A 27,755-nucleotide genomic window follows, 5' to 3' on the forward strand; every position below is an offset into this window, starting at 1 on the left:
CTTTTTAGAGCTCTGCTGGTGACTCTGATGTGCATCCAGAGTTAGAACCACTAGTGTAGAAGAAAAAAGCTGTTTTCATTCAACCAGCTGATAAAAACCATGAATGGGTTCATCCCAGAAGGGCCAACAGGTAAGGTACATAAGGACCCTCACACGGGCCGGCTATGCTGAACTCAGCCTCCTGCGAGAGTAGCTCCTACGCTTTGTCGGTTCCAACAGAGCAGCAAGAAAAAAAGAAACCAGACCAGAGTGGAAAGCATTTTCAAACTTTATTTACAACTGTCACAGTGACAAAAAGTAGTTTGAAAAAAAAAAAATGCTAGTTTCTCCCTGAGCCTCAAAAAAGAACAGATAGAAGTTACAGGAGGTTCATCTTACAACAGGCATTTTTACTGAAATACTAGGGTTGGGTTTTTTTTTTCTCCAATAGGATCAGTTAGAAATACACACAAGTTACTTTAAAAAAAAAAAAGAGGAGGCCAGACAGGAGCTCAGCCACTTGTTCAAGAGCAGCTGGGTCCCCACAGCAGGCTCACCGCTGAGGGTCCTGACTTAAGCTGTCAGCCCCTGGCCTGCTCAGACTCCATATGGTCATACAAAGGGATCTAGCGACCAGCAAAAAATAATAAACCACCCCCATAAACACACATATACACAAAGCAGATTTGTTATGCAGTTTACAAGCACGTTCCCATCACACGGCAAGACTGGAACAGATGATACAGGGGAGCATGAGACAGGGACACAGAAACACGGGATTTTCAAAGGCAAGACCCCATCCACGGAGGGAGTCATGGGATGAGAACTGCAGCTGTGAGGGGTGAGAGGAATGGGGAAAGGCTCCCTGCGGCTGAAACAGGAGGAGATGGAGGAGGAGAGGGAGAACGAGAGCGAGAAAGAGAGAGAGAGAGAGATGCTCCCTCGCAGGGCCGGCTGCAGGCCTCTCCCACTTGCCCAAGGAGCTGGAAGAAGTTATTGCCATCGGTGTATGCAACATGAACAGACAACACAGAGGGTGGGGGCGGAGGGGCGAAGGGATGAGCATCGGCTGCCCAGAACCAAGTCCTGCTGATACAAGTAGCCACGCTGATCCTCCCGCCCCAGCGTTCCCCAGAGCCACACTAACCTTGAGGTATTAAGTACAAGTCTACACGCATGTCCCAACCAAAAGGGCTCAGCCTGGACGGCCTGGGGCCCTCAGGGGACGAGGTGGGTGCCTCAATCGGCTGCGTTCAGCCCCAGGGAGGGACTTGAGCTCACTTCTTGGCTGCACAGTCCTGCTCTGAGATAGAGATGTGTGAAGGGTTTCATCCTGCAATCTCTGCAACTCCAGATGGCTCTTAACTATGATAAGAAGCTCTAAGTCCAGGTTAGCTTTCTCTGCAACTATAGCCCTCGTTGAGGAAAGGGATGCAGCTCCCTCCCCACGCCACCCACCTTCTGCATCCAGGAACACCAAGGAAGAAGCCCAGGATCTCATGACACCCTTGAGTTTCAAATTCCATCCCCGGGCTGCCTGTCACCGCCATCCACAACTCCCAGGTTCTGCCAGCTCTCAGGACCTGCCTTAATGCTCACTTCCCAATGAGAAACAGAGAAAAGTCTCCCCTGCTGGCCACTCAGCCCCCACCAGAAAAAGAAGCCAAGATCCCACGTGGGAGTGGGTACTGCAGCTGGTCAGGCTGGCTCGAACCCACAGCGGGGCTAGCAGCCACCCAAATGGCTGTGCTAGGGCTGGGAGGGTGGGGGTCAGGAGGAGGAAGGGCCAGCCCTGGGGGAAGGCCCTGCCATGCTGTGCCTCCACCCAGAGGGAGAGCGAGTCTGGGGAGAGCAGCAGGGGACGGACCTCGGTGTCCAAGCATCTATCTCAGCCCTCCAACAAGGGCGGGAAAGGCCCTCGCTATTTCCAAGAGGCTAGGGTGGGGGGCAAAGAGGATAATCAGGGGAACGCTCAAAAGTGCAGCCTCTTAAAAAACCTCCAGATCACAGCGGGCAGGTGCACCTGCCAGGGCCCAAGGGGAGGGTCTAGAGAAGGAACCAGGAGACTTTTCTCTTTCCCAGCATCACCTCCGGCTGGCTCCATGGCTCTCCTTCACCTGCCTCCCATTACAGACCAACACACCCAAAATAAAAACAAAGGTGGGCAGTGGGCAAAACTAGAGAGAGAGATGAAGACTTTGTGGGGTGATGTCTCAGTGTCTCAGTAGCCAGTGTGCTGCTGGGTCCATCCTTCCTGGCCGCACTTCTCTGCTCGATGTTTTCTCTCAAACGTGTATTTTCTCTTTCATCTCCCATTTGTTTTTCTTGCCCCAGACGCCCTCCCCCGGAGCCCACTGGAGTCCCAGGGCTGCCCCCAGCCCGCCTGAGTTCAGATAATGATCTCCAAGACGCCCACCTCCCCGCACCCCACCCCTGCTCTAAGAAGCTTCCTTTCTCAAAGGCCTGGCACGTAGTCGCAGAGGGCTCCGGTGCCCGACATCTCAAAAAAGGAAAAGAAAAGAAAAGAAAACCAACTCAGTGATTTGCAGGTGCAGAACGGAAGCCATCATCTGGCGTGTGCAGAACTGCAGTGGCTCACACACGCTCTCCTTCCATGGTAGTGGGAAAGAACACAGTTCAGGTACAGAGGCTGTCTGGTGTAACCCCGAGGGAGCTGGCATGGACTCTACTGCTCCTTGTTTTCACTCGCTGTCTCTTCACAGTTGTCCTGCGCATCCTCCTGGACCAAGAACTCCTCGGGGGGCCACCGGAGCTCCCCACTCTCCACCTCCCCCTCTGTGGGCTCCACCACGATGGACGGCAGACGGTCCTTCAGTTTGCAGCAGCGGTCAAAGTCTGACGGGTCAGGGAAGATCTGAAATAAAAGCAGAGGACCCAGTCACGTTCACGTGCAGGACTGAGCCCCCACTGTACACCAGGGACCATGCTATGCCCTGGGAACACCGGGGAGCATCAGGCAGGGGCCAGGGAGCAAACTCCAGGGCAACAGAGGCAATCAGCCCTCAGCCGACTAATCCTGAAGCTGAAGGCTTTCGTGGCAGTGCTACCAAAATTGGTGTTTGTCCTTTTTGGTTTTGTTTTCAGATAAAAGAACTCGAGAACACGTCCTCCACAGTAAGTCACATCTCCAATTGTGCCAAGCATTTTAACTGTAAGTCCAATGCATACAACAGGGGCCACAACAGCAAGTTCCTCCCAGGATAATGATCAGCTCTTGATGTGAGCCAGATACCAGGTATTTTATGTAGGTCATTTGCACCCAACACAGTCATGTTGAAACAAAGGTGCTGCTAATGCCACTCAGGAGATACCTGGAGAAGGAGGGTGCCCAAACCATTCACTCTAGACATGTGCAGTGGCAGAAAGGCATTCAAACCCAAGTCTGTTTGACTCTCAAGTCCATGCCCAATACCACCTGCCCCTTAAGGAGACGGGTTCTAATCTCACTACAGCTGTGAAGTTGAAGTCAAATCAGAGTTGAATGCATGGTCCCAGATACGGGCACATGGGAACACAATCCCAGGCTCCTTTTCCACTTGTGAACAACCCCTGGCTCCTTGACAGCAAAGAGATCAAACCAGTCCATCCTAAAGGAAATCAACCCTGAATATTCATTGGAAGGACTGACGCTGAAGCTGAAGCTCCAATACTTTGGCCACCTGATGTGAAGAACTGACTCACTGGAAAAGACCCTGATGCTGGGAAAGATTGAGGGCAGAAGGAGGAGGGAGTGACAGTGGATGAGATAGTTAGATGGCATCACTGACTCAATGGACTTGAGTTTGAGCAAACTCCAGGAGATAGTGAAGGACAGGGAAGCCCGGCATGCTGCAGTTCGTGGGGTTCCAAAGAGTTGGACAAGGCTGAGCGACTGAACAATACCCACCTTGACAATTCTATACCTGAAAGAGTCTACTTCTCTTTCCAAAGTCCTGTCCACAAGGTTCCTTTTTCTAAGCCTACTGTGTGTCTTGCCCAGAGCCAGGGGAAACCCTAAACTAGGCTATAAAATCCAGGCTCTGTAGCTTCCCTTTGCACATGCTGCCCTGTGACTACAGATGACCCAATTCTTTGCCCAGCAGCTTAAATGCTTAATCCCAAGGGCTGCTGGTCCCCTGCCACGCACAGCCCTCGGGGACACACCAGAGAGCTGGAAAGAAGAGACTGTCTGGGCTGTTGGGGCTTACAGAATCACATAGCACCTATAAGATAATCTTTTCCCAACCTGTCCTTTTAATAGATACAGAAACTGAGGCCCAGAGGGGTCAGGAGACTTGCTTAGGGTCACACAGCTTGTTCATGGCAAAAGAAAACAAAGTGAAACAAGGAGGGGGTAGAGACACATTTGAAGAGAACCTGGGGGCTCCCTGTGCCTTGGAGGTACTAAAAGGGCTCTCCTAGAACCTCAGGCCTTCCCAACTTCTGGGCTGTGATGAGGGTGCCCAGTCTTACTGCACCTGACCCCAGGAACTGTGGTCCCCTGACCATGTCAAGGGGCCACGTGGGGCTTCTGGGAATCATGGGCCTCAACACAACCTCCCCAATCCCTGCAGACGAGTGATTATTAACCATTTATCCAATAAAGCCCTATTGCTGGGGATTAAGTCTTAAGCCAGCTGCACAACCAAGCATCATTAAAGATTTAACGAGGCTTATAAAAAGTATCCTAATGGCAGCCAGGAGGAAAACAAGGAAGGGAGGGGCTCGGCTGGGGGTGGTGGTGAAGGGAGGCCTGGGGAAAGATGACCCCACCACAGGCTTCCTCTTCCCGGGGCAGCCAGCCCTGTAGGTCTGGCCCTGGACTGGGCTGTGCACTAGACTGCAGTGCCGAGCAGGGAGGAGGTCATGGGGCTTACTCGGGCCCCTCCTGGCTTCTCTCATGTGGAGCTGGAGCCCCTCCCTGCGAGGGGGAACCAGATGCCTTTCCAAGCACAAGCCTTGGGCGTGAGTGAGGGGAACCCCACAAGTGGAAAGTATGCTACGGTTTAACAAAGCTCTTTCAGACATCACCTGCCTTAGGCCTTACTGCCACCACACCACATACCACACCCCCCACCAGGAGCAGAGAGACCCTGGGACTCTGAGGGCTACAAGGAAGAGCCAGGATTCAAACCAGATCTGCTGTTTTCAGCACCTGCATCTTCTGAACAATGAACGGATGCCACTGAGCCAAAATGCCCATTTCCTGGAACGCTGAGCAGGGATGGTGGGTAAGACCCTGGGCTTTAATGGCCCATCTGGCAGTTCAGGCCCCAAGATGACCATCTGGGCAGACAGGTCCAGAAGATGAACTGTCAAGTCTGGACAGTTGTTCTACATCTTCAAGGACAGAGCTGCGAAATATCTGGAGGGGATGGACACCAGGCCCAGGACAGCCCTGGACCTCTGCCTCTACCCTCTGACCTCAAGCCTGGGGCTGTACCTATGCTGCGACTCCCCAGCTGAGAGAGGTGGTGACCGGCTTCTCATTACAGTCGCCTATACTGAGGAAAAGCTGAAGGGACACGCAGCGGCAAGGCTAGCAAAAGGAAGCCTAGCAAGAGGAGGACAACAAGGAAAGGGCATGTGGTGGAGAGCAGGTGACTTTGTTCTGAGCTGGGAGGGGGTCTCTCATCAAAACTAGGGAAAATGTGAAGATAAGGATGCTGCTGCTGCTGATGGAAGATACGGCAGGCACATTTGCTGAGCCGAATTGCAGATCACAATAATCCTCTGAAGTATGCAGTGGTGTGATCACTATTTATAGATGAGAAAACTGAAGCACACAGAGGGCAACTGACTCACTCAAGGCCACAGAGCTAGGAAGTGGCTGAACGGGGACCCAAACTCAGAGCCACAGGACTTCAAAAGAGGCACCCATTTGATAACACAAAGGGTCAAGCCACAGACCCCAGGTTCTATGTCCTTGACATCACTTGTCCAACCCTACCTAACCAAGACCTCTCAACCACCTGGGCCTGAGTTTCTCCATTTAAGAAGTGAAGTGGCCTCTGGTCTTACTAGATGGATACAAATCCTGGGCAAATACAAAGATGATCAAATGCTTTGAGGACATATGTTAAATTCAAATTGGAATGTCCTCTTTGGAACAGCTGGTACTCTTTGGACTATGGTAAGTATTCAACCTCCAAGCAAGAGGCAGCAATACTAACACAATAATTAAAATAACTCCAAACAATTTCATACCAGGAGCTGCACAATTAAGTCTTTAAAGTCCTTGGGGGAAGTCTGAGCATTGAACTTCTGATACTGCTTAGTTGCCAGAGAACTTTGCTCCCTGAATTGCTCAGAGCAGGCGCCATGGAAAAAAAAAAAATTAACAAAGCCTGTTAATTACTTAAAAAAAAATCACTATAATAATCTAACCTTCCCATCAGAGATTATATTTTATTATCAGATAATACCAATTTATGTCTCTGAAAATTGTAGCTGTCTCCAAAGACAAACAGGACGCACCCAGAACCAAACAGCTTCTCATTTCCTCACATCCAGACAGAAAGCCTTGCAAAGCATAGCTGAGTATTTTGCCAGTACAATCTTATCTCTGACAGCTGCCTAAGAGGCTGACCCCAAGGAGGTCAAGATTTTTCCACTAAGTCATGCTTTTTAATCATCTAGGCAGCAGAAAAATGAGAGGTTGCAACGGCAATTTGATGGGGTGGGGAAGGCAGTGGAAAAAAGGACTCAAGTCAGACTTGCCAAGCACATGACAGGTAGGGCTGGGGCGGCAGGCCAGGCCAGCATGCTGTTTGCCTTCAGGAACTGGCAAGGGATAAACCAATTGCCCCTGTTCCAGAAAGAAAAGGCTTCTGGCTAAACCTCTTACCCCAAAGCGCCCCTTCTCCCTGGACTGGAGAAAGGGGGAAAACTCCTTTTCTCTTCTCTCTGCAGCAAAGGCGCCCTCTAAGAAGTCTGGAAAGGACTATGGGGAGGCTCTGAGAAGTACTTCCCACCCTCACCCTCCAGGCAGGACAGGTCAAGACACATCCCTCACAGCTGGAATTCTCTCAGCCCTGCCCCTTGCTCGGTCCACCAAGACTACACTCTACAACAAGCTGTCCCCTTGGCTGCCAAGGCCGGTGACTTGGATGAAACTAAGAGACACCAAGTTCCCTTCTTTGCACATGAAGTCTTGGCGATCACAGGCACCAAGAACATCCCAGGCCCCACCTGTCTCACTGTGGAGGAACAGCAGGCATTCCAAACTTGATAATGGTGAACTTCATAAGGGACATTTCTTCAAAGGCATCCTTTGCCGGGTGGCCTCCAATCCCAACAGGCTCTGACATTTTGGGAACTCAAATGAGTTCACTCGAAAGGTCAGAGAAGTTTTAGGACCTTCAAGGAACAAACGATCTGCGAGCTGTACTTTGGATGCTGGAATTTTTGCCTGTGTATATCGGAGCTGTCTAATAGGACAGTATATTGGAATATGTTTTCCACAATAATGGAAATGTTTTTACTCTCACTGTCCAATGGCACCAGCCACATGTGGCTCTTAGGCACTTAAATTGAGGCTAAGTGTTTAAAATTTCCTTTAATTTTTATTAATATAAACATATGAAATATGTAAAGTCAAGTAAATATAAATTGCTACACAAGTAAATGGTTAAATATGAGGACAGTGGAAGTAGGACTGTCCGGGAAAGCTCAGGATGTTTGGCTGATGGGCCAACACGGGCTGCCTCAGAGCAGGGAAATCTGGGGTTGAAGGTGAGCTCCTGGAGATGAGGAATTAGTCAGCAGGCTTTTGTTGAAAGTATAAAAGTTGCCGGTCAGACGGCTCCCATTTCACCCACGCAAGAGAACTGAAAGGTAATACCCAAGCTCCAAAGGCCCAAAATTTGGGGGCCTAGCTATCAACTGTCTGCCTCTAAGCCAGGTGACCTAAACCTGGCTGCCTCTGGGGTGGGACAGGAGAGAGATGCCTGGCACCGAGGATGGAAAATGTGAGTGATTTTGGTTGGAGCAGCTCCCCCTCCCCTCCGCCACCACACCATGTACACTCATCCCTCAGCCATCACCGCGACAAACAACCACAACCCGAGCTGGCCACAAACAGGGCGGAGGGCTTGGCAAAGAGTTGAAAGATGCTAATAAGGGAAAGTGGACACCAGCAAGTAGAGGAGATGAAAGGTGGTTAACTAGACACAAAGGGGTAATTACCAGTTCTGCAAGCTGAGATCCAGGGAGCTTGGCCATCCAGCTCCTCTTTGCTGGAGAGGAATAGAAGGAAGAGGCATGCTGGGGTGGGAGGGGAAGGATGGGAGGTGGGATAGAGCCTGAGATGAATAACCAGGTGGCTCTCCGAGGCTCCAAGAGGGATCTGCCTGAGCATCCAAAACCACACAGTGAGCCTCCTCCCTCCCTGAAGAGGGGAAAAAAAAAAAATCAACCTCAAACCTGCGATGGAAAATTTCCACTCCCGCAGGTAGACCAGGAGTCTGAAAGATCTGGCTTTTCCCTAGTCCCTGAATCTTATTATCTCTATGACTGGGGTCAAGTCATTTTAATTTCCCTGAGCCTCAGCTACCTCCCAAGTAAAATGAGGAAGGAGTTCCCACTCTTACAGTATTGTTGGAAGGATTACATGATGCTTCAGATTGAGTGCCAGCATGGTACCCAATAGGCTCAAAGATGTGGAGGCCCACCCCCCTCCTTTCCTTATTTATAAATTGGGATTAATGCTCATTCCCATCTTACAGGGCTTTGGAGAGAACTAAATACAGGTATGTGCGAACATATTGTAAATTTAAAATTTTAACATATCTGTAAATTTTAAATTCCTAATGATGGTTCTTATTAGGTAAAGCTGGGGTCCCCAGGGAACATTTACATTGAGGAAAGTCTGTGGCTGTGGCTTGGGACAGAAGGAAATCAGCAGCACTCCTGGGCTTGTGCTCACAAATTCTAGGCAAGGTTCTCTGGAGAAATGGTTGTGACTTCATCACTTCCTCCCCAGTGCCTCTCTGTTCCCAGGGCATGAGTTAGGCCAGCTGGAATGAAAGCCACTGCCTGGTCCAGATCCTGGCCTTTCAGTGGAAGCCCCTGCAGCTAGAAGTCTCCTGATTAAGCATCCTTCCCTCCCTCCCCCAGCCTACTCCCAGGTCCTGCTGCCCAGGTTTCTTATTTTTCCTGGAGAACAACAATGGATTGGCCTTGTGTGTTTATTCCTCCCTAGGAGGGGCTGGTTTATAACAATGGGCAGATCTCTACCAGCATCCTGCTCTGCCAAAGGCTGAGTGAATGAGAGGCAGCTAATTAAAAAAAAAAAAAAAAGTACACCCTGCTTCATCATCACTTGCATTTTACCGACTTTTCAAAGTGAAATGTGGCCGGTTAAGAACATAAAGAATTAGAGCTTAGGGGCACAGTGGCCACTGATGGATGCAGGGAACAAGGACGAACAATCTCCCATTTCCACTGGGATGCTTGTGACCTCATTCTCCATCCTTGAGACGTACCTCGCTCGAATCTCCCCCGGACAGGGTTATGGAATATCCACCTCACCCGCTCCTACACTTCCCTGGTGACTCTAATCCTAAAGGAGACTTGAGTAGAGATTCGGGGCTTCATAACAACTATTGGATCTCCTTCCTTTGGATTAAAGATGCTTAAGCCTCTACCCTTGAAACTTAAAAGAAAAGGAAATCCTCTGGATAAACACCATCTTTCATAAACATCTCTCCAACACACACCCATCCTGCAAGTCAAGAGTTCCAAATTCCAATTAATTAGCACTAATTGCTGCTGATAATTCTGGGTCCAGTGAGCTGATGGGGCTTTTGGAATATTAAAGAATGTCTCTCAAAGTTCCCCAGGGTGGTAAGAAAACACTGCAGCTATCTTGCATAGGATAATTTCACATACCCACATCCTATGGTGTATAGCGTTATTGCCCTTTGAAAAGAAGACAAGCTTCTCAGTCATCTCAGAGTTGGGGAATGGCCTCTCTGTCTCTCCCATTTGTTCTACCCAAGTGTCCCACAGCCACACACCCCCTTTCTCAGAAAGCCCAGACTGAAAGGGCTGCTGTCTCCAACCATTTCCTCACTCTTTGTTTTAGAGACAAAAATCTTGAATATTTGGCCTGGTCCCATAGCCTTCCCATTCTTGTCTGGGGCTCTGCTACTACATGGCTTCCAAACTCATCACTGGATTGAAACAACTTTCAGGTCTCCAAGGACTTTCTTACAGCCCAGCTCCAGGGCCTCTGGTTGGCCTTCAGTCATCATCACCACCTTTGCAGCACACTACAAAGCCAGCCTGCTCCAGGACTCACTCTCTCCTGATTCTCATGATCTTGCTCAGGTTTGCCTGACCTGTCTAACGTCACCTTCCCTGTGCCCTCTCTGGACTCAGTATCCCCCCAGGTTTTTCTCTGGACTCAAGGCAGCTTTCTGGCTTCAACTACCCGTCTTAGACTGAGGATTCCCCAATCCATGGCTATCCATCTCTTTCCACCATCTGTGAAAAGTGTCCACTTGGACGACATCCATCACTTCCCACTCACCTTTTCCCAAAGTGAGGTCATCAGCTAATATATGTCTTTAAAAGTTTTCTGCCCCCTCCCAAACAGGAAGCTTGATAGTAGGTCCAATAAAAGAGATCTGGAGATTTTAGTTGATCATAACTACAGTGTTGATGCAAAAACATTGAAAGAAACAGGGCTATGTTCTCAGAGGTCTGCTCCTCTCATGGAGCTCCTCTACTCTATCTGCACTGAGATGCCCTGCTGCGGCCCTCTGGTCTCTGTTCAGTCTAGAGCTGCTGCTGCTGCTGCTGCGTCGCCTCAGTCGTGTCCGACTCTGTGCGACCCCATAGATGGCAGCCCACCAGGCTCCCCTGTCTTTGGGATTCTCCAGGCAAGAACACTGGAGTGGGTTGCCATAGTCTAGAGCAGTGGTTCTCAAAGCTCAATTCCTCAGGTCCTTTTAGGGAGAGAGTGTCCATGGAGTTAAAATACTTTCTTCATAATACTAAGATGTTATTTGCCTTTTTGCTCATGTTGATACCTGCACTAATGGTATGAAAAGCAAAAATGAAATTGCTGGTACGGGTGGCTCCAATGGTAAACAATCTGCCTGCAATGAGGAGACCTGGGTTCGATCCCTGGGTCAGGAAGATCCCTTGGAGAAGGAAGTGGCTATCCACTCCAGTATTCTAAGCCTGTAGAATTCCTTGGGCAGAGGAGCATGGCAGGCTGTAAGTCCATGGAGTTGCAAAGAGTTGGACACAACTGAGTGACTAATTACGATGCAAGAATTAATGATGGCAGTAGCAGCAAACTAGTAGTCTATGTATTCTTCACTGCCCCCCACTCACAATGAAAACAAAATTCTCCATGTCCTTGATGAAGCAGTAAAGATTAATTTTTATTAAATATTGATTTTTTAAGTACATGTTTTTTAATACACTATGCAAAGTCGCTTCAGTCGTGTCCGACTCTGTGCGACCCCATAGATGGCAGCCCACCAGGCTCCCCGTCCCTGGGATTCTCCAGGCAAGAACACTGGAGCGGGTTGCCATTTCCTTCTCCAATGCATAAAAGTGAAAGTGAAGTCACTCAGTTGTGTCCAACTCTTAGCGACCCCATGGACTGCAGCCTACCAGGCTCCTCCATCTCTGGTACCCTCCAGGCAAGAGCACCGGAGTGGGGTACCATTGCAAAGTTGGAATACAATATTTCTGGTGCATGTCAGAGCACAACAGTTGTCTTGCAGAAAAACACTTATGGGATTGAGTTGCAAGCTGAACTAGCTACTTTTTTCCATGGAACACCATTTCAATTGAAAGAATTATTGACCAACAAACCATGGTTATTCAGGCTTGGATATCTGGCAGACATAAGACTGGTATTTCAAAGAAAATATCTGATGATGTTTGTTACCAATGGTAAAAACTGAGGTCTCAAGCAAAAATTAGAATTTTGGAAAACTTGTATCAGCCATCATAAGCTAGACAGTTTCCTATCACTTGAAGAATTTCTGATGAGACCAGTGGAGATATTAACTAATGTAATTTTTTTTATATTATATAACAAAATATATTAACATTTGGAAGATCTGCATAACTTGATGAACCTATATTTTCCAAATGATCAGTACATCAGGTTGTGAAACCAAGCATGGGTAAAAGAGTCATTCAACGTGCAAGATAGGCTAATGAATTTTATGTAAAAGTACAGAAAGTTCACTGATAAGGTTTCAGATTCCACATTACCACTAACCTTCAAGAAACTACCACTTATTCAGTTTTGCCAAAATATCAAAGAAAAATATATGAAAAGGCTATTAAAGTATTTCTTCCTTTTCTAAGTACATATCTGCAAAGGCCAGATTTCTTTCACTGACTTCAATCAACACATATCAAATCACAATAAATTGAAGGCTTTAGCTGTTTTCTGTTAAGCTGGATATCAAACAGATTTGCAAAAAAATGTGAACACTTTTCTTTGTTTTAGAAAGTATATTTACTTTTATTAAAATCATTAGTTATATTAATTAATGGTTTTAATTGTTATTTTAAAGGAATTAATAAATAATAAAAAATTTTTAAACACTCTCTTAATGTCAAAAGATATAACCCACATAAACAAATGTATCTCTGGGGGTCCTAAATAATTTTTAGGAATGTCAAAGAGACTAGGATTAAAAAGTTTGAAAGCCAATGGCCTAGAGAAAAAAATACCTTCATAAAGATGACTGTATAAGTCAAGGTTGAAGGATAATAGGTTTTAAAACTGGAAAAGACTTGAGGGGAACACAAAATGTACCTTCCAATAATTGAAAGGCTGACATGAACTCTAAGAGAGAGAAGATTTTTTTTAACTCCAGGGGCCAACTAAGATTAGGATGGAGGACTTCACCTCATTATATAACATTTTATCAGAAATGATAGAATCAACTCTCTCCATGACACATGGGGAAGGCAAGGCCCAAAGAGATGCTGGGAGTCACCTGAGATGATGTACAGTAGCAAAGCCAAGCTTAGAAACCAGTTGTCCAGATTCATAGTCTAAAACCCTGCTGTAATGAGAGGTTCTGAGCTCCATATCACTAACAGTGTCCAAAGAACACGTGGGTGACCCAATGTCATGCTACTGGCATTTGAGTGCATCCCCACATCTGACAGAGACTGGTCTAAGTCTCAAAGGCGGTCCAGCCTCCCGCACTCCATCAGAGATGCTTTTATCCCAAGGAGAATATCTGTATCCATGATCTCCAAATATGGTATATACTTTGAAAGAATTTTGAAAAATTGTCTCCTTTCACACCTTTTAAAACTAACAACTAAAAGTTTTGCTATATTATAAACACCACCATTTTAAAATAAAACTTTTATGCTACTCTTTTAAATGTGTACTCAATGGCTTATAAACACCATAGCAACTTGATAGCAACCATCACCTATTTAAAAAAACCTCATGAACAAGCTCTTAAGTCAAATCATATTCCTTTCCCTACTTGAAAATGTACATCCATTCTACTGCTCTATAGAAGTTTATCTTAATATATTTTCCTGTTTGAAAGTTTTTAGTCATTAATTTTTTCATACTTCTCAGGAATAATATGTCTTTATTGCATATAAAGTGACTTTTAATGTTTTTATGTCCTGTGACCTTAAGGTTTTAAAAAAACAAAATTCTGGATTGTCTTATTGCAGCTAATAGTATATAAGTGATCAATAAACATACCACAAATAATTATTAAAGACAAAGGCAATTTTTCATTGGTTTCCTATAGACAAGTGGGACTTATGAAGCTTTTTAGACAGTAACATTTTTAAATGGTCCATTTGTTGATGCCCTTAAAGTTTCTACACGCTGGGGAAGCACCTTAAAAGATTTAAGGTGGTGAGAAGCAGGTCCTCTTACAAAGAGGATGGAGGGCAATCTTGACCAGAAGGGTAGGAAAAGAAAACTGGTGAGATCTGTCTTTAGGAAATACAGTTTTACAGAGCAACAGAGGGAAGCCAAAGATGTGGAAACTGATTTTTCCCCAAATGCTCTCTGCTGTCACATCCCTCGGAAAGTTTCTGTGAACCCCAGGGCCAGCTGTCCTCTGGTTTTAACACTTTGCTGAAACAAGACGTGGTGTATACACAGAACATTTATTAAGAAGTAATTTGGCATTAAAACCTCCAATATTAGGGTGCCAAGGAAAACAGCCAAAAATATTTCTGATATGGCTTTAACTGCTGTATCCAAGGGGCCAAATGAAAACACACACACACACAGAGAAATCATAATTTAGTATTAACTGATCTTTAAGAATGCTTCCATCTAAGAGTATATCTTCAGCTCTGGAGGAAAACAATTCCTTCATGGTGACAACAATGACACCAGCCACAGAAGTCAGGCTCCACCATTGTTACTCTTTCCTGTCCACACACACTGTGGCTCAATTATATTTTTTTATTTACTCGCTTGTCTAAAACGTATTAAAAAAAAAAGTTCTATCATTACATAAATGGGAAACTAGTATTACTTATCATAGATGGTAACCATAAAATACACTAACACTTTCAAAGTTTGTCTGTATAACACACACTAACTGTAAACCACCAGGCATATGGGGGCCCCACTGGAATGTTGGTCTAGGCTATTTACCTGTTGCAAAGAACCAGGAGTCTTGCAGTGTTGTTGGATGGAAGGCCCTTGAACACTGGTCCAAGACTTCTATTATGTTCAGATCGACTTCTAAGAGCCCAGTGTATCCTTGATTCCAGAGAAGCTATATTTCTTTTTTTGACTTTTATATTGAAATATAGCTGATTAACAATGTCGTGACAGTTTCAGGTAGACAGCAAATGGACTCAGCCACACATATACATGTATCCATTCTCCCCCAAACTCCTCTCCGATCCAGGCTGCCACATAATGTTGAGCAGAGTAGGGGAAGCAATATTTCTAAACCATGACCATTCCATGAGCCAGACCTGAAACCCCAGGAAAACCCAGAGGGTTCAGGGGACTAAACATGGATCTGTTCAACCTTCATTGGTCTCCAAGCCAAGGCAACTTCCCCAGTGTTCCTCAAGGTCACACACTGCTCCAACGTCCTTAACAAAGGAGATGAATAGGGGAATCGCCAACTCACATACATTCATAAACCATAAAGCATGTCAACATATCCACTATAGGACAAGAATGTCGCTGGCTATTTTAGAATGCTAGCTAAATGGTGTCTAAACATCATTCACTGCTATCATCTCTGCTCAAAATAAGCAATTAATAAACTAGAGGAAGATGTACAGCATCTCTCAAACACTTTAAAATAATCAAACACCTTTCTGACTCTCTCCACAAAGCCCCACCATCATCCTACTTGTATAGAGTTTATACCCCCAGAGATTCTATTTGCTAAAGCTTTCAATGCTGGGAGCTGGGATATTATAATAAGCTCATTTGTTTTCTGTTTTTAAGGTAATATATAATCAAGAAACTTAATGATGTTGAATCTCTTTGATTCAGTAATTCTATTTCCAGGAATTTCTGGAAACGAATCAGACCTGTTTAGAGATTTGTGTAAAATTATGTTCAAAGCAGTGCTCTCTGTAAGAACAAAATATACCACAACCTAAACATTCAGTAATAACTGGTACATAACACAATGAAATGTCATTTTACAAAGAAAACCAAATGACAGGAACATAGTCACAATATCATACAAAATGAAAAAGGACTCACTAGAGTCACTCTAGCACACACAGTATTTCCTCAATTTTATCTTTTAATAAAAATAAATATAAAACTAGAAGTAAACATACCAAAATGTTTCAATGATAGGAATGTGGGCATTTAAAATTTCCTTTGTACTTCTCTGTATTTCTCTAAATTTCTAGAAGGAATTAGTATCACCTTCATAAATTATAACACACACACAGACACTGTTACACCTTTTGACTCGGAAATTCTACTTCTAAGACCCTATTCTAAGAAATAATATAAACTACAAATATAGATTTATATATAAAATTATATATAAATTATCATATTATTTATAAAATAAAAATGCATACAATCTAAAAAAACTAAACAATTGGAGAATGGTAAAAGAAATAATGTTGTAACTTTATGATAAAATATCATAGCTATTAAAATGCTGGCTTTGAGGCATTAAGATAAGTTATGATACTGTGATGCTGATGACTTACATACCATTAAGTGAAAAAGCAGAACACAATTCAGTATCTTGAGCACATAAAAATACAAGTGCCATGGAAAAGAAAGGAAAAGATGCTAAAATGCTAACAGTTGCAATTTATGCATCGTCAGATTAGGTGACTTGGAAAAAGAACTTTAAAGAAGAAAATAAAAATTCCACAATGGGCATGTGTTACTTTAAAAATTTGAAAAGTAAGCATAAGAATAATAAAATATATACTTCACCAGTGAAAATGTGACATTACTCAAAAAGGGGGGAAGGAAAAGAAAGTTTTCCTACAGTTACAGAATTCTGATCTAAAATAACTGCTATTAACATTCTGCCATCTGCCATTTTGGTCATAAGTGAGTGTGTAAGTGTGCTTATGTGTGTGAGAGTTCATGTAAGTGGATGCGAATGTGTGTGTGTGCATGCACGTGCACTCATGTAGGCATCTCAGGCTTAGTCCCTGGGAATCAGCGGCTAAACCTGGTGCTACCCACACACACTCGCCTGCTGAAAAATTAGAGCTGACACATAGGGCTGTGTCTGGAGAAAATGTTTAGGAATTTGGGAAAATCAAGGATTCCTCTCAAATCCAGAAATGTCTCAAGCTCTACAAAGTAAAGACAGAAGATGAATTCAAGGCAAACTAATTCTGCCTGGGAACCACCTTCAGGTTCAAGTTAGGAGAAAGTCAGACCTAGAGACATCCCCCCCCACACACACTGGACTGAGGTTTGTGACTGCTCTCCTTGCTCAGGGCAATTCTCCTGATGGTGAGCGATCTGGAACCTTCCTTCCTATTGGCTCCAATACAATCCCTGGCTGAGTTATAGACAGTGAGTGTCACTTCAGCTAAATGTTTGAGTGTTTCTTCTATACAGTTTATGTAAAAGGAGCTTCTCACAGTGCAAGGCAATTAATTCTAGCTGAGAGGGGGCTGAGAGAGCTCCCAAACTTCCCTTGAGGTTAAAACAGTCTGGAGCAACTTTTGGCAAATTTTAATTCTTTTTCTAAGACAGGTCTGTGCAACAAAGGGCTCTCCTTCAGTCAAGGAGTGAGGAGTAGACACCAGATTTGATTGACTGATAAAGATCCTCCTGAGCTGGGCTCAGGGACAAGGGAAGGCAGGTGGCAAGATGAGAGATGGCCGAGGGGACCCCACAGCTATGAGACTGCAAAGGAGCGAAGCCCGGGAAGCTCTGATCCCCGTGTGAATGAAGGCCTGTCTTCATCCTGAGAGGATTATTTTAGGACTTGGGCCTGAGAGATCATTTTAGGACATTCACTAGACACCCAGGAATAGCTCTTGGCTCCAGTCACAAGATTTGCCACCCAAACTCATCCCTTTTCCTCATGGTACAATCGTCCTCTCTATCCAACCTGGGAGACTAGGTCAGCGTAGAGAAAAATGCTGATCCTATGAGAACCCACGTCATGGGGTGGCCAAGTGGAGAGAGAATTCTCAGCTCAGGAAAGGGAGAGAAAAAGGGGCCAATCAATCACACAGAATCCAGTAAACAACGATTTGCCGGACTCTGCGCCCGGCTCTGTGGGAACAAAGAGCCGTCTAAGACACAGACCCTGGGCCTGGAGAGTGATGGACACACCACCGCTTGAGAGGCCTCAGGCCTAACACAGGCCCTTTGAGAGAAGGCCGGGTTGTATGGCTCCAGTGTGTGTCACGTTGGCTGGGGAAGTGAAGCAAGCTTGTTCTCTCCCTGGCGGTGCTACAGACTCACTGTTGTGACCACGGTGTGTGCGTTGTGGGGGGAGCCCCCGTGGGAATAAGTCCAGCCCTCTGCAGGCTCTCACCCAGGGGCATTCCAAAACAGTGAATGCCGTGTGTGTGTGTGTGTGTGTGTGTGTGTGTGTGTCAAGGCCTTGGGCATGGAAGGAAGGTGCTGGATCCCCCACACAAAGTAGACATGACCTGAACACTGACGTGACCTGGGCGCTGGCTCAGAAAGAGGCAGCACGTGCAGACGCAGGCCCGGTGCTGCTGAAAGAAATAGACCCCTCTGCTTCCTCTGCTTGTGGCTCTAGCTGCCTTGTTCTGCCTCATGTTCTTATGAATTGTACCAAGCAGGGAGTGGAGTGGATGGGGTAGGGATCGGAGAGAGAAAACGTGCTGGGATTCCAGGAATATGTCATGTTCATGGCTGGACGTCTCTTGCCAAGTGCTTTGGAATTTCAGCTTTATGTCCCTCCAGGGACAACTGAGGCTTTTTAAGTCTGATGTGAAAGATGATTTGCTGGTGACCAGGGGACTTCTGTGTGCCTGCTCAGCCAGGGCTCCCCAACTCCTGAGAACCACGTGGGGTTACTGCAGCTGGGGTTAACCAATGAGACAGGGGAGCCAGGAGGAGGAGACAAAGGGGGCTGATGACATACCTGCCGTGGCTTTGTGAGCAGCGGCTTGAGGGAAAGAGAGCAGAGACAGATGCAGGAACCCCAGCCCGTCATGGATTTCCACACCTGCACTTACATAGGAGGGAACAGGAGAGCCAGGCTCGGGGGTCTCATCAAGAAAGGCTCGGTAGACAGGTGAGTGAAGAGCAAGCGTTTCTGAGCTGCTGTCTGATTGTAGAGGTTCAGCTGAGCCTGCTCTTTGAGACAGGAGTTGCTGCTTCTGATGAAGAGTGAGGATGGGGAGAAAAGGGAGTTGGCAAAATGCTTGCCTTAGAGATGGAAAAGACAGAGAAGATCTGTCCCAGGAGGGGCCAGGTCTCAGCCAGCCTGGTGCTTCAGACCTGTCCTATTGCAGAGCTGAAAGAGAGGCTCAGACTGCAAGAAGCAAGTGACAGGACTGTGGCAGGAAAAGGTCACCCATCACTGTCCCTCCTCCCTGTCCTACAAAAGCCAGGACATCCCTCCCTCCCGTCTCGGGAAACGCAGGGGAAGATGCAGGAAAGCTCTCAGCGCTGAGGATCAAAGGGAAAGCCCAGAGCATGAGGCACTGTGGTGCATACAGAATTAGTGCTCTAGTCCACAGCGCATCCTCCCTGGCTTCCCTGAGAAAGAGGGGAGTCCGCTGCTCCTCTTCTTGGTGGGTGGACATCAAATGGTAGGAGAATGAGACCAAGAGCAGCAGGAGGAATACAGGTGGCCAGGGAAGGAAAGTGTGCTGATCAGAGCTTCCCTGGTGGCTCAGAGGTTAAAGTGTCTGCCTGCAATGCGGGAGACCCAGGTTCGATCCCTGGGTCGGGAAGATCCCCTGGAGAAGGAAATGGCAACCCACTCCAGAACTCTTGCCTGGAGGATCCCATGGAGGGAGGAGCCTGGTAGGCTACAGTCCATGGGGTCGCAAAGATCTGGACACGACTGAATGACTTCACTTCACTCTAGGAAGGATAAAAGTTATCAGATCTTGGTCCAGTTGCTTGAGAGGGGACAAATTTAAATGAAGACCGAAGAGCCAAATCTCTGTCTAGAACTCAGCAAGGGGGATTAAAAACTGCAGAAGCCTCAGCAAGCTGTGCTGGGGAAGCCGGGCGGCCAGGCCGAAATGCACAGCCTTTGGGTTGCAGCAACATCCATGACCAGAGGCGAACGCCCAGGATCCTATTCAGGGCCCAGACCAACTCAGGCACAACACAGAAGAAGACCCGGTCAGAGAGGCCTTCCAAAATGTCACAATCAGTGGGGTTGTGGGGTGCCTGCAAGGCAGCCACTGACCTGCTTCCCTGAATTAGAGAAAGTAGGAAGGCATGAGGCAAACATCCCTATTCATCTATCCATTGGGCCAGAGAACAAGAAGCTGACAGATGCAGTGTGGGGAGGGAGCTGCAGCCCAGCAGGGACAGATCCCCATCCTCCTTCTGGAGACCCTCCCACTCAGCCCCCTGTGTGCTGGCCACCACTTACATCCCTGTCCAAAATGTACTCTACTTTCTATTAACTGTCATTCACCCACCTGGGAGGGTGTCATAATTCATGCCAAGTGAGACAGCAGATGTGGCCTGCACATATTGAACTGACTCTCTAAGTAAATGTTAAGATAAAACAGAGTATTGGCTCTGTCAATTTTTATACGTGCTCATAAAACAGCACTGACTCCCCAAGCACAAGAGATAGGGCTTCCCCAAATCTCTTAGGGGATAAAAAGACATCTGTCTGAGCCTGTATAGGGGATGCGGGTTTGATTCTTGGATGGGGAAGGGTGCCTGGAGGAGGAAACAGCAACCCACTTCAGTATTCTTGCCTGGAGAATCCACATGGACAGAGGAGCCTGGTGGGCTACAGTCCATGGGGTCGCAAAGCATCAGACATGACTGAGCAGACAGAGATTTGAGGCTGAGGAGGCCCTTTAAAAATTCTAAAGCAAAAGTGCAGGTGAGCAGCTTTAGAATCAAGAGACTCAATTTTACTGAAACTACCACCATTCACTTAGCACCTGCTTTGTCAAGGCCCCAAGCCAGCAGGCACCTCAGGTTGGGGAGGGCTACTGCACGGGTGATGGCTGATAGGCACAAAGAGGGAATAAGGCATCCTCTGGTCTTAGAGACCTGGGCAGGGAGAAGGTCAGGCAGGACCACGGCAGCATCTTTTAAGCTCAAATGCCACAGGCGCTCGAGAAGAAAGATGCCACATCTGGGGCAGAGAAATCAGCAAAGCTTCGTTCGGGGAGGTCTGGAAGGTGGGGGGAACAACTGACAAATTCCAGTGTGCCTATTTATTTTACGACCTTATTTCAAGGTCAAACCACAAGTCTGAGATTCTGTTTCAACTGCTAAGTCGGGATTGATGTCTCCATCCCACTTTTAGTTCCTGGGAAAAGCAGGTCGCAGTAAAAGCCATGTACTATTATTACCCTCAGGAAGAATGCCAAGAACAGAGCTCAAAGCTCTGCTGCCCCCAGATCCAAGTCCAGCCTGAGCGTGTACACTGGACAGACCCCGGCCAGTCCCCAGAGCTCTGGTGGGAATGTGTTTAATTGGATAGCAGTGGCTTTGAGTGGGCCCAGAGAATACCAGTTATATGACAATTGTCAGACCAACCTGCTGCAGAGCCCTGAGCTTGGCCCAAACAGGGGCAAGCCAAAGGAGCTACAAAATTAGAGATGGAAGTGTTCTCTCAAAGTCCTAATTTTCTTTCAAGGCCGCAGTCTGACTTTCTCCTCCCAAGCCTTCCCACTGCCACACATCCCCACATTGACCATAGCTTTCCAGTTGTTCCACCAGATGGCCTGTATTCCAGTTATGTGCATGTTGGTCTCCCCCATAAGCCCTGGACCCTCCTCATAATGCCCAGCATAGCATGTTACATACAGCAAGTGTTCAATAAATGCTGATTGGTTGAAGATAACCACTGCTCCCCTCTCTCTTCTCCAGGAAGACCTTTCTGAAATCTTGTGAAGGACTGCACTGGAGTTCAAGGTAAGATATTTTGGAACTGGGCAGTAGTCTGCTTCAAGGTAGCAGGAACAGATCTCCTGAGAGGCTGTGAAAACTGGGCCCTCAGTCTAGCACCACAAGGGAAGATCTGAGGGCCCTTTGCTTAGGCAGCATCGAGTTATCTCAGGAGCCCAGAGGCAATTTTATTTTCCTCCAGCCCACAGCAGCCCCACTTGAGCTGTCCTCACCCAGCACCACAGCACCTTCCTCTGTCATTACCTACTCTATCCCTCAGATTCAACAGAGTAACCTGAAGGTCAAGAAAACGGCCCTGTAGGACCTGGCCCTTTATCCTGGGATGTATTCAAAAGGAGAATATAGAAAGCACACATGAGACATACCGACAACCGTGCCTGGAAAGGTTCTGTGATGGAAATCTGAAACCCAGAACGAATCAAACAAACAAAAAAAACCCTCACCTGTAACCACAAAGAGATTCAGTCTGATTCAGTGACTTGGAAACTGGTATCCAAAAACACCCCAGCCAGTGGGTCAGGAAACTTCTGCCCTCCCACCGGCTATGGGGCCTTCAGTTGTCTCTCTCAGACCCACTCTGAGGGTAGAAAGTAGAAAACCAACCAGGAAAGGGTATTTCCCCCCCAACCCCAAACCCCCTCCAGCCACCTGAAGACTTCTTTCCAGCCAACAGAAGAGGCTTGGCCATGTTGACACAACAAACGGGGCCTCCTTGAACCTTCCAAGTGTGTCTGAGGAGACTCTTGCTGTCACCTGCCAAATTACCTTAGCCAACCTCAGCTTTCATCTCAGCTCTCTTTGATCACCCTCCCTCCATCACACACACCCAGCTTTCTGTGTTCTCTTTCTTCACAAAAGCAAACCTAGAATGGTTCTAAGGAGTGACTAGCCAGAGCAAAGTCTCAATTCTAGGCAAGAACCAACCCTAAGGCACAGACATATGACGCACCAGAAGAGCAAGGCTTTGGAATTCGAGACCCAAGTCATCTACTCAGTCTGAGCCTGTTTCCTCATCTGTGAAACAGAACAATAATTCCCACCTCAGAGCTATGGTCAAGACTGAACAAGCACTGTTTGTAAAGTGCATGGCCCATAGCGGCGTTCAGTTAGTATCTGCTGAATGAGCCTACTGCACCCCATTCATTTTCCCCGTTCAGCCACGCCACATAGTTTCTAAGATCTTCTCTTAAAAACAGACTCTTTCCTCCCGCATATGTAATGACCGAGGCACTCTTCTCAGAAATCTGAAAACAGTTCACTGCCCTGACAGTGAAGGCAATGGCTCCCCACTCCAGTACTCTTGCCTGGAAAATCCCATGGACGGAGGAGCCTGGTAGGCTGCAGTTCATGGGGTCGCTAAGAGTCAGACACGACTGAGCGACTTCTCTTTCACTTTTCACTATTGGAGGCAATAGCAACCCACTCCAGTGTTCTTGCCTGGAGAATCCCAGGGACGAGGAGCCTGGTGGGCTGCCGTCTATGGGGTTGCACAGCGTTGGACATGACTAAAGCGACTTAGCAGCAGCAGCAGCCCTGACAGTATCTGAAGGTCTCTGTAGTGGGCCAGGCGCAGTGGAAAGCATATGGTAGGCCAGAAAGAGCATGGGACTGAGAACCTGAAGGCGTTACTCAGACCACTCTTTTGGTCCTTATATATTCTGGATCCACCACACAGGATAATCTATGTGCTAGATCCGGGCAATCACATCCTTGAGAGAACTACCCTTTGGGGAAAGGTCTCTTCAACTCTAAGTTTGAACACTAACCCTGTTGGAATCAGTTGGTCACCCATCAACCAGAGGAAGAGAGCAGCATTTGACACAGCAATTCCTCCACCAGACCACCCTTCTTCACAAGATGCCTCTCACAGCAATGTTACTACTGCCCAAGGCTTGCCTGGGGAGGGAAGTTCTAGTCTGAACTGATTGCACAAATCACCTCCCCTTTGCCACCATAAAGGGAAGAGTTCACAGCAGCCAGGATGACTAAGAACTGGCTCATGCTTTCTGAACGCTTACTGTGTCCCAGGTACTGTGATTGCCTTATCCATGTTATTTCATCATGTTGAATCTTCACAATTCTATGAGGTAAGAACAACTGTTGTCCCATTTTACAGATGAAGAAATTGAGGCTTACTGGCATTCGGGAACTTTCTCAAGGGCACATAGATCTTACAAACAGCACTGGGATACAGAACAAAGTCTACCACCAGCCCCAGCAAAAGCCACTAGGCTCTAAGAAGCCAGAAGGGAGCCTGTACTGAACTCACCTGGTAGGAAAGGCCATCCTTTCGGGGGTTGAGGCCAATTTCTTCCATGGATGGGGTGTTCATCATCACTTCAGTCATCTCGGCCGATCTCAGATAGTCAGGGCTGCCAAGAAACCCAGAACAAAAATCAACAAACATACACACTTTCACATTCCTCCTCTCGTGCCTTCTGCTGTTAAATCAGGAAACTGTCTGGAAGGAGGATGAGAGGTGTTCAAAACAGAACTCGCAGAAAAACAAGCTCATACCCTGAGGAAGTGCCTTACAAGCCCAGAGCATCAGGGCTCTCAAAAAAGCCCATTGTCTGAAAACCACTCTGGCAAACCTCCTCTTTCCTCCTCTCTCCTGTACTAGTCCCCACTGGCACAAAATGACTCCGAATTTTCTTTTAAGTGACAGAACTAGAAAAAAACCCTAAACAGTAAGTAGTGGAGGCCATCTGTCTATATTAAAACCAATTCAACCCGTCTCTATTGAAAACGAATACTGCTATTACATAATGATAACAGGCCAACCTCAGGGAAACCAAGTCCAATATGCTGCCTTCCTAAATTTCTATGTCTCTCTAGTGTTCCTTTTTGCAAAATGTCCCACATAAAGCCCCAAGGGGTCAGCTTTCCCCAAGCTTCACATCTGCCATCCAAGCCCCTTCTCTAGCCCTTGCCACAGCAGCTGAAAGCTCACAGCTTGAAAAACATCCCCTGGATTAAAAGCCTTAAGGATGCCCAGACTCTGATTGCAAAGGAAATTTCCAGAGGGGCCAAGTTGGCCCACCAATGGCTGACATGTGAAAGTGCTTTGTACTCTGTAAGCAGGATACAAGTGTTCCATTATCCTCACACAAGCCATGGGCACGTACAGGGTACCGAATGTGTAATGCCAACGTACTCGCTACACAACACAACATTTTCACCATCATGCCTTTATACATTGTTAAAAATAAAAATTAGGGTAGGCTTTAGAAAGACCACAGCTAAGGAAACAGGGGTACCAAACTCATCTTCATTTTACAGTTTCTACATAGCATAGAAATGGCACTGGATTTGGAAACAAAAGCAATAGGTTCTGGTCCCAGCAAAGCCACTCAAGTGCTGTGTGATTCTGAACAAGTCATACAACCTCTCTGAGCCACAGGTGCCCTGTTAGTTACCATGATACTAATGCAGAGCTCACAGTTTTCACAGTTATGCTCACAATGCTCCAAGGGTGAGGGGGTGGAGCACTACAAACCATGAAATGCTAATCAACTGTAAAGTGAGACCCAACCTTAATCTCTCAGGGGACAATAACCCTGATGGGCCTTGACACACATCTTGGTGAGTTTTGAGTGGTCAGGGGAACACAGCCTCCAACGGCCTTGCGAGTCTCACCCATTTGGTACCTGGAGGTAGGAAGGAAGGGGCCTTCTGCAGGAGGGCACAGCAAGCCTCAGGGTGAAGGAATTTTCACTCTGTTTTGAGAATGCAGTCTCTTTTCTAAACAGGCAGGCTGGGTTGAGGGAAGGGAGGCTAAGAGAGGATGCTAGGCTTCCGGGCAAGTCTGAGGTCAGGGACTAGGACTCCAAAGTCGGTTTCCACCTAGGTTCGGGAAAGGCTATTGCCCACACGACTCTCGCCGGGCTCTCAGCCTGATGTCCCGGCGTTCACTCCTCTCTCGGCGCGGGGCCGAAAAGTTGGAGCAAGAAGCATGAACTTTCCGGTTTCTGAGCTGAGCAGGACTGCGTGGAGCTGGAGCCTGCGGGGCCGGGCTCTCTGCGCCCGCACCTGAGAGCGCGCTCGGGGCCACCAGCGCTCGCCCCCTGACCGCTCTTCCTCTTCTCAGCGCAGGAAGGAAGCAACAGCCGGCACGCAAGTCCCAGCGGCCAGGGGCTAGCTCTTCAATCAGCCGGGCGCCCAGGACGCATCCCTCCCAGCCCCGATCTCAGGTCGGGTGCAAACCTCCGCCTCCCTCTGCCCGGCCCGGGCAGCACTAGGACCCCCAGGCGAGCCTGGGGGGAGGGCGGCTCCTCCCCAGCCTCGGCCCCCAGAAAGGCGCGTCGGGTTTAGGGGCTGTGGAGAGGAAAAGGGATCGAGAGGTGTAGCAAGTGATTGTGCGGCTGCTTGTGGCTTCAGTCGAGTTCCGTGTGGAGAGGGCGTTTTCCCCAGCCCTCGGAGCTCTGCAAACGCGGCCGCTGCACCAGCTCAGCCTGGCGGCCGCGGGCCTCGACGCCAAGACTTGCATGCAACAAAAAGGAAAAGGGGAGGGGCCGGGGAGAGCTGGAGCCCCCTGCGCCAGGCCGGGCGCGCGCCTCCTGCAGCCCTCCGCAGAGAGGGGGGTTTTATTAGCCAGGTTCAGCCCTGACCTCTGGTTCTTCTTCCACCCCACCACGACCGTAAACACACCCTCCTAGCCGTCACTTAAGTGAAGGCTGCGAGTTCACTTCCTTTGTCTGGATGCTCTCAGCACCCCCACCCCCACCCCCATCTAGGCAACCTTGACTTTGACTCCTGCACGGGCTTGGGCGGATGGTTAGTGCCCGGTGCCCGCGCGCCGCCCGCTGCCCTCGCAACCCAGCCGGTACGAGCAGGCGCCCCGGGGCCCAGCAGCCACGGCCGCGAGACGGATGCCCGCCGAGAGCGCAGAAGATACTCACCAGTGAATGGGGAAATAAACAGACATGAAGTCCTAGGGGAGCCTGACCCACGCCCTTGTGATTTAAACACGGTCACTGCGTCCCGGGTAAGGATGTCAGGGGCGCAGAGAGGGGCGGCAGGCTGCCGGGCGCGGGCACTGGGCGTTCGCTGGTCCGCCTCCGGGAGACAGCCCCGATAGCAGCGACGTCGGCAGGGCAGACGAGCTCGCGGCCCCACAAAGAGCCCGGGAAGCGGTATTTATAGGGGCGGGGGCGGGGCTCGGCTCCAGGAGGCCACGCCCTCCCTCTCCCACTCCTGGAATAACGTCACCAAAATCATGAATGGCTTCAGCGCTCGCAGCTCCGGCTGGCGGCGGCTGGGGGGCGCGCTCGGCTCCGCTCCCCGAGGGCCGTGGTTTGCTGCAGCTTTCGAGCCCGGCCCCCACTCCACCACTCACACACGCAAACACGCGCGTGGACACGGGCACGCGCGCACCCGCACGCATGCACTAGGACCTGAGTTCAATGTCAACGCCACTACCCGCTTACAATCCCGCCGGCGTCCGCGCCCCTCTCCCTGCACACACCCCAGGGACTTCTGGGCTGAGGACTGTGGCGTGAGGAGGGCGCCGGGGCCCGCTCTGGACAAGACCGCTCCGCGGCCGCCCTGCGCTGGGGGAGGGCGCCATCCCTAAACCAGCGCCCTCTTTTGCACCCATGCGCCGTCCCCAGCCCACACCTGGGGTTCATCCCCGCTCCCCCACCTTAGGCCTTTCCCTGGCATCCTCGCCCGCAGCACCTGGATCGCTGCGCCCGAGGCGAGGCGCGTCTCTTCTGTCCCCCGGGAAGCTGCGTGGAAAAGCACAACTCCAAAAGAGGCGGTGGGAGGGTACGCGGAGCTGGAGGCGACCGAGTGCCCGCGGAGGGTCACGTTAGCTTGCAAGGGGCTGGTCTGCAGCGCTGGGAGCCGCGGAGGGTTTGACCTGGGTGAGAAAAGATGTGGTGTCGTCGTAGGGTTTTTTTCCATTGGACACATACACACTCGGCCGGCGGCTGGGGACCGGGGGTGCTGGGGGACGCGCCGCACAAGAACACACCACCCACCAGCCTGGGCTCCCAGATTTGCTCCAAGGAGAAGAAACAAAAGAGCTTCAGCCGAACCCTCCCAACCTGCCCAGGAACGGCGGTGCCGCCGCCGGGAGTCTCTGGGGCGCTCAAGCTGCAGAGCAGCCCCCATAGCAGGGGTGGAGTCTGCCCCTCTGTGGCTGGAGTGCGTTGCTTCACACCTCTGCCTCAAAGCCTCCTGTAAAATAGCTTCATAACCCTGACTTAAGTGTGCAGAGGATGTCTGT

The 27,755-nt window shown here is 48.5% G+C and overlaps 1 protein-coding gene across 1 annotated transcript; it reads right to left on the reverse strand.

Annotated features, from left to right (window-relative positions):
* Positions 1-250: 250 nt before the first annotated feature.
* Positions 251-26,634, reverse strand: LBH (LBH regulator of WNT signaling pathway). Its single transcript, XM_061432934.1, has 3 exons — positions 26,425-26,634; positions 23,793-23,895; positions 251-2,854 (listed from the first exon to the last, which is right to left on the reverse strand). The coding sequence occupies exons 1-3, from the start codon at positions 26,448-26,450 to the stop codon at positions 2,666-2,668; spliced, it is 318 nt and encodes a 105-aa protein (XP_061288918.1). The 5' UTR covers positions 26,451-26,634; the 3' UTR covers positions 251-2,665.
* Between the last annotated feature and the right edge of the window lie 1,121 nt (positions 26,635-27,755).

This window comes from Bos javanicus, chromosome 11 (assembly GCF_032452875.1).
Source record: "Bos javanicus breed banteng chromosome 11, ARS-OSU_banteng_1.0, whole genome shotgun sequence".
In the NCBI taxonomy this organism is placed as follows: Eukaryota; Metazoa; Chordata; class Mammalia; order Artiodactyla; family Bovidae; genus Bos; species Bos javanicus.